At 28.0% G+C, this 7,500-nt stretch overlaps 1 protein-coding gene across 1 annotated transcript in view; it reads left to right on the top strand.

The window, feature by feature from the left end:
• LOC136076435 (uncharacterized) overlaps nt 1-7,500 on the top strand; it is a 57,380-nt gene that overhangs the window by 28,643 nt on the left and 21,237 nt on the right. Inside the window, exon 4 of the mRNA XM_065789824.1 lies at nt 1,483-1,530. Within this exon, the coding sequence (XP_065645896.1) occupies nt 1,524-1,530 (7 nt within the window). The 5' untranslated portion in view covers nt 1,483-1,523. The remainder of the gene's footprint in view (nt 1-1,482; nt 1,531-7,500) is intronic.

Here is a 7,500-nt window from a genome sequence, read left to right as displayed (position 1 = left end):
CCTGCTGGAAAGCAGCATCTGTTATTCTTATCTTTAAAAATTCTGGAGAACGATCTGATTCATCTAACCACCGTCCCATAAGTCTTCTTCCTATCATAAGCAAGGTTTTTGAAACTTTAATTAACAAACACTTAATTTCTCATCTTGAATCTAATAACTTACTTTCTGACCATCAATATGGATTTCAATCTTCTCATTCTATAGCTGATTTGCTAACAGTAATAACTGACAGGTTTTATCGTGCATTAGATAAAGGTGGAGAGGTTTAGGCCATCGCTCTTGACATTTTAAAAGCTTTTGATAAAGTTTGGCATGCTGGTCTTCTCCATAAGCTTTCTTCTTATGGTGTATCCGGCAAGATCATTGAATATTTCCTTTCCAATCGTAGCATAATTGTTGTCCTCGATGGACAACACTCTTCTTCTTATTCTGTAACTTCAAGGGTTCCTCAAGGTTCTATCCTTGACCCTATACTCTTTTTAATTTACATTAACGATCTTCCAGATATTCTCACATCTAAGGTGGCATTGTTTGCTGATGATACTACCATTTATTCTTGTCGTGATAAGAAACCATCACCCTCTAATTTGAGCTTGAAAAGGATCTCACTTTTGCTAAAGCATGGGGCTCACAGTGGCTGGTGAACTTTAATACAGATAAAACTCATTTTTTTAAGCCAATCGTTATCGCAATAACTTAGATCTTCCTATAGTTATGAACGGTGATGAACTCGATGAGTCATCTATTCTTCATCTTTTAGGATTAACTCTTACTTCCAATCTTTCTTGGAAACCATATATCAAATCAGTTGCAATATTAGCATTTGCTAAGGTTGCATCTCTTTATCGAGCTCGACACTTTCTTCGGATTCTATTCTCTATCTCTATAAATCTCAAATTCGGCCTTGTATGGAATACTGTTGCCATATCTGGGGCAGATCTTCTAACGATGCCCTTTCTCTTTTAGGCAAGTTGCAAAAACGCATTGTAAACATAGTTGGACCTGCTCTTGCTGCCAACCTCCAATCATTATCACATCATCGTAATGTTGCTTCTCTTCTCTTTTCTATAAATACTATAATGGGCATTGCTCTAAAGAGCTAGCATCTCTTGTGCCACCTACTATAATTTATTCTCGTGTTAATCGTCATTCAATTAAGTGTCATCCTTTTTCTGTGACTGTTCCTAAGTGCTCCAAAAACGCTTATTCGTCTAGTTTTTTTCCTCGAACATCAGCTCTTTGGAATTCGCTTCCTTTATCTTGCTTTCCTGATTCATATAATTTGCAATCTTTTATGATGTCCGTCAATCGTTATCTTGCTCTTCAATCTTCATCTTTTCTCTTTCAGTAACTTTCAACTTTAATTAGTGGCTGCTTGCAGCCTTGTTGGAAGCGAAGATGTATAAAAAAAAAAATATATATATATATATATATATATATAAGCTTATTATTTATATTTGTTGTAAGTTTTGTATCATTTAGAAACTTTAATATCACCAGAAAATTCTACTAAATTTTCCGCTATGAAAGGTAATATTGTTTTATTTAACATTAACAATTAGAATTAAGTGTGCTTTTTTTGCCTAAGAGGTTTGGTAAAAAAGGTGACTCATTTTGTATTTATCAAGTGTTATATAATTTTGATTTTTCTTATTAGCGTAATATTTTAAAAAGTTTGAAGTTCTTTAAATCATGTTTAAAACTAAAAAATTTTAATTAAATATGACAATATTTTGTAAAAACATTTAAATAATTATGATCTGCTCTATCAGTATTGTGCATTGAAACAAACTTTATTCAAGAAAAAACTACAGCTTATAAATTTTGTTATATTTTTTCCATAATAAGAACAACAATAATAAATTACCAAATTAGATGCTTTAGATATTTATAAAAAATGTCAAGATGTTCAGCTTTTTAACAGAATAAAATTAATGCCAACTTTTTTAAAAAGACCATTTAACTTTTAAAACACCAATGACCCAAAAATCTAACTATAGTTATTATATGTTAGTTTTAGCAAACATATAAATGGGTCAATGCCATTGTCAAATTTGTTATTAATATAGCTAAATACCTTTTATAAATTGGTCCCAGTATGTTTTAACTAAATAACTATGACAAGACTCGTTTGATAATTAACTTTGACCAGCAACAAGCCATAGGTAAGAGAAAAGGTAACCTATTTATATCTGATATTGGGTATAATGAAATTGATACAGAAAGGAACCCCAATATACTTCAACATGGCCTACTGTTATTATATGGCCTGATTTGTTGCACTTTCCGTAAAACATTAAGAGGCCAGTTTTTTTACAGCTTATTTTTAAATTTTAAATTATGTATGAAAGGTTTTATTAACAACAACAACAATAACAATATATTTACCAGTGAATATTATACAAAGATGTTGAATAAAATATTGAATTATAATATTGTAACACTTACTATATAAATATTTGCTTGCATGCATCGGTTCATGCTTTTATAGTTGATTAATATGTAATGTATTCTGAACTGATTAATATGTGAATGTATTCTGACTGATTGCCTGTTTCATTATATTCCATTAGAGAGTGGAATATTGAAAAAGACACACAGACAGTCTATTATTATTACTGTATATAGTCGAACTGCTTTTTTATGCAATGTTATTCAAGTGGATATAATTCCAATAATAATGTAAGTGAACTTTATATTTAAATATAACTGTTACATTTTTTTGATTCGTTTTAGTAATAAAATGGTTAATAAATGTGTTGTTACAAACTGTAAAACTTTTAATTTGAATTTGCAAGAACGATGGATATACTTTGTTAATAAAAAAGATTGGGTTCCATCAAAATTCAGCTATTTTGTGAATTGTGAAATTTATTAATTACGGATAAAGATGCACTTTGAAATGGAATCTTCCTCCAGTTCCAACTATTCAAACCGATGAAATAAGTGGATCATCGACTCTAAGGGTTCTAAAGTTGCCCTGAAAAGAACTAACTTTGAGATATTTAGGAAAAGATGAGTTTAAAGATTTTCAAAGTGTTGATAAATAATTAATCTTGATTCTTTGACAGAACAACATTCTCCGCCAGGCTTTACATTTAAAAAATTCATGATAGTGTTGTTTATTAAAACTATGTTTTAATGAGAAATCAGGCGTGCCAACTGTTTTTGAGTCAATAACTGTAAATAAAGATCTTTATGTTTCATTGTCTTATAAAGGCTTTCATATTTTTTTACCTGAATGGTTTTGTAGTGGTCATAATTGCAAATTAACAAACTGAAGTATGTTAGAAAATTTTCATGTCTATATTAGAAATAAAGCCAATGGTATGAATTCAATTTTGACAGAGTTAAATGAAATTAGATACTATTCTCCTTAAGGCAGACCTCCATATTCTGCATTCATTATACATTATGCACTAATTTTACGTCACACTTCAGCACCGTCTTATAAGTTATTGTTAGAACAATTACCTTAAAATATAAATGATATAAATGCGTATAAAGCTATAACAGTTTCATTACAAAAACATTGTGTATCAATTAATTGTGTGCTTCTTGTGGATGAAATGTATCTGCAAAAAGCAGCCCAATATCAAATTGGGAAATATATTGGTGAAGAAAATATATATTGGAGTTTTAAAAACATATCTATTGTATGATATAATCCTAATAAAAAATGTTAGAAATAACTTGTTGAATGGAAAAAAATTTGTTTTTCATTCTTTTTCGTTTGATTTCTTTAGAGACAAAGTTGAAGCTATAGCTGGTTTAATTACTTGAGATTTATTTTGGGATTCATAAAGTTTATGAAAAAGACCAACTATTAAATGGAAACTTGAAAAAAGCAAGGAAAATTAATTATCAGGTCACTCATCCTGGAAACAATAATCAATATCTTAATCTTGCATTAGCGATTCTTGATGAAACAACTACAGCTGCTATACTAAGTTATTTTCCTGAAATAAATGATGCAGCCCAATTTTTATCATTGTTTCATAAGTTAGTTATCACACTTAATTCAAAGCAGATGTTCAATACATCCAATCAGCTCGGCAATGCTGCTGTAAAAAAAGATTTAAAAAACCCACATTTTATAGAGAAATTGCAAATTGGATTGAAATTTGGTCAACATTTGAATATTTTACTTTAACCAAACAAACTTCTTATGCTCTTATCACAACATTATGTGCAACTGCATCTCTTATTGATGATTTGTTTGAAGAAAGCTTTACATTTGTTCTTACTTCCAGGTTACAAAGTGATCCTTTAGAGCTACGCTTTAGTAAGTATAGACAAATGAGCGGTGGTCGATTTCTTGTAAGTCTTTTAGAAGTTTGCAACAGTGAAAAGATTTTGGCAGTAAGAAGTCTTCTAAAGGAAGATATTAATTTCTGGGATGAAAATATTTATCAAACATTTGAATACTCTACTTTAGAAAACATTATGAAAGATATTGCATTGTTGTCTTTAGAGATATTAGAGTGTCAGCTTTCTGAAGATAGCATGGAAGTTGATGTTACTAGAGCAGGCTACATTGCTAAAAAATTAAAAAAAAGATTTAAATGTCTATCTTGTGGTCAAAAAATGTTTCTACAGACCAAGATGTTCTTCATAACGAATATCTGAAAATATTATCCAGAGGTGGACTTATACGTCCAAGTCAATCATTGTCTGATTTTGTTTCTCCTATTCTAATCAAACATTGCAGTTATTCTTTATCAATCAAAAATTTTGCAGAACAAATTTTTAAGATTTATTATAGCAGTGTTGATTTTACATGCAAGAATCACCGAATGGGGAATTAAATATGGATCTCGAATTGTCATTATTATTTTTTATAGTAATTTATAAAAAGAAACTACATATTCTGTAAGAAAAGATCAGGTATAAGAGTTTAAAAAAAGACAAAGAACTGATAGCTAGTGCTAATAAAAATTTTTTTCTCAAATCCTTAATAATCTATACATATAAAATTACAAACCTTTATTTTTATTTCCTGATAAGAGTTGTAAGTAGTTTTTGCAATATGTAAGTTTGTTTTAGTAGCATTTTAATACATAGCTATTTGAAAGCCTATTTCTGTATTTCATATATTATTGGAATATACAGAAACAGGGAATCAGTTAGCAAAAAATATTGTATAGCATAATGTAATTACATGATGATAATCTCAGGTATTCCTCAACCATTTTTATAAAATAAACTGGACTTTTTACAGAAAATGCAACAAATCAGGCCATATAATACCAGTAGGCCATGACTTCAAACCAATAATAATACTAAAAATCTTGATATTAAATCTTGAACAAAGTCAAGCAGAATAACATTTAAAAATATTACATTAAGTACAAAAAAAAAATTAAAAATTAAAAAATTAAGTAATGTTTAAGAAACAGAATTGCTTTAAAATAAAAATTGCTTTACGAAATAAATAATAAAGATGTATAATCTTTTTTATTTTTGTTTTTTAAGATTAAATGTTTCTAAACGCGATTTAAAATTAATTTTAATTGAAACACTGTACTTTAAAATACGCTATGGAAAAAAAAAATTTTTAACAATGTCATTATCAAAGCTGTAATAATGTTTAGGTGTGAAAATTTTAATAGCCACAATTCTTATAAAAACATTATTTCTTATAAATTAACAAAATACAAAAGTTGTACCTTTAAAAAAAAGTACCATAACTGTTTAATTATAAATAAGGCAAGACTTGATTGTTTTTTCAAGCAATTAAATATGTATGTATATATTTTTTATCTTAAAAAAAAAAAAATTGTAATTGTAAAAAGTAATTGGGGTATCAAAAGTGCTTTGTCAATCTTTAGAAGTTTCAGGAGGCTAAAAAGTTAATCAACCTATTAAAATTATTAAACTACTTAGTAGTTTAATAATTTTACTACCTAGTAAAACTATTAAACTACTTATATAGTTCAACCATTTACGTATATAGTTTAATTGTTTTGATCGTTTTATGATTTGTTTTAAGTAAAAGTTACACAACTTTATTTAGTTTTTACATTATTATTGCATCTTTGAAACATACTTCACTATTATTGCATCTTTCAAACATACAGTTAAAATACTAGAATATGTTTTTAATAAACGTGTAATATTTAATTGGTGGAGTTTAAAGACCCATTCATAAAATCTTTTCTGAAAAAATTTGTTCTTATTGTAAACTTGATTTTATGCAAGTTTAAAAGCTCCTTTGAATAATGAGCAAACCCAAAAATAAAGAGTATGATCTAAAAGATGATCTAGACGGTTGATTATCAAGATATTTAAAGAAGTCACTTCCTTAAATATCTTGATAAAATTAACGTAACATTATTTTAAAATATAAGATAAACATCAATATCTTGAACCGATTTTGCCAAATAGCACCTCATTTTGTTTTAGCGCTTTGTTTGACTTTGTTATTGTTAAGCCTAACTTGTTATTGTTAATTCTAAATAGTAAAAAACGCATCATAATACAGAATAGATCGCCTTATATGATTTTTTTTTATTTGTTCCACAGTTAGACTTTTTAAAGGAAATTTTTAATTTATTTACAATTTTTCGGGTCCGCAAAATTATAAGTCTTTTTCACTTAAGTCAACCTTGCCAGCTTTTTGCATAATTTATTCTTCATTAAAATGCTAAATACTTATCTACCAAAGTATTCAACTAAATTTTTTCTTATTCTGATTTTTAAATATGAATAGCTAGGTTATATCCTACAAGAGGTAAGGATCTGTGAGTAAATTATTATCTGAACTGTATCTTTATAGAAATTTGGATATAAAAAACTTTAACTCGAAAGACAGCTTATTATCAATTTCTAAAAATATGTACTTTGAACGCTCATCTCTGATCTATTGAGAGCGTCAAGAATCGTTTAAGAAAACGTTTTTTTAAACAAATTTTAGATCTTATTTGAGGAACTCCTTTGCTTAACATCAGTTTATGCAATTACTTGCTGTAATAAAGAGACATTATATACATGCTGCGTTGTTATGTGGTAAATAAATTTTTGATCTGACTTTTAATAATAATTTGGTGGATTTAAATTTCATTGAAGCCTTTCTATTCTCAATTGCAATAACAAAACAACTAATATAATTCATAAAATTATTTTTCAACAAAAGTTTTATCGGATTGTAGATCTAATATAATATATCTTATGATATGTTTATCTATTAGGATTTCCATTTTATTGCATTATTGTGAGCTTATCGGTATTCTGGGCATCATAAACAATCTATTTCAAATCTAAATTCAAAATTCGTACTTATATCTCTATTTGCAATTTGCACTTATGCCAGATCTTACTAATGCCAAATTTTGTAGATGCTTAATGCTTATGCCAGTTTGCAATTATGCCAATTTGCACTTATGCCAATGATTGCTAATTTATTCTTTACATCTATTCCAATTCATAATTATGCCAGTTTGCACTTGATTCAGTGTTTGCAACTGCTTTGCACTTATGCCAGTTTGCACATATTTCAGT

Source organism: Hydra vulgaris, chromosome 02, assembly GCF_038396675.1.
Source record: "Hydra vulgaris chromosome 02, alternate assembly HydraT2T_AEP".
Taxonomy (NCBI): Eukaryota; Metazoa; Cnidaria; class Hydrozoa; order Anthoathecata; family Hydridae; genus Hydra; species Hydra vulgaris.
The sequence above is the reverse complement of the archived record's forward strand: the minus strand, read 5'-3'. Positions and strand labels throughout refer to the sequence as shown.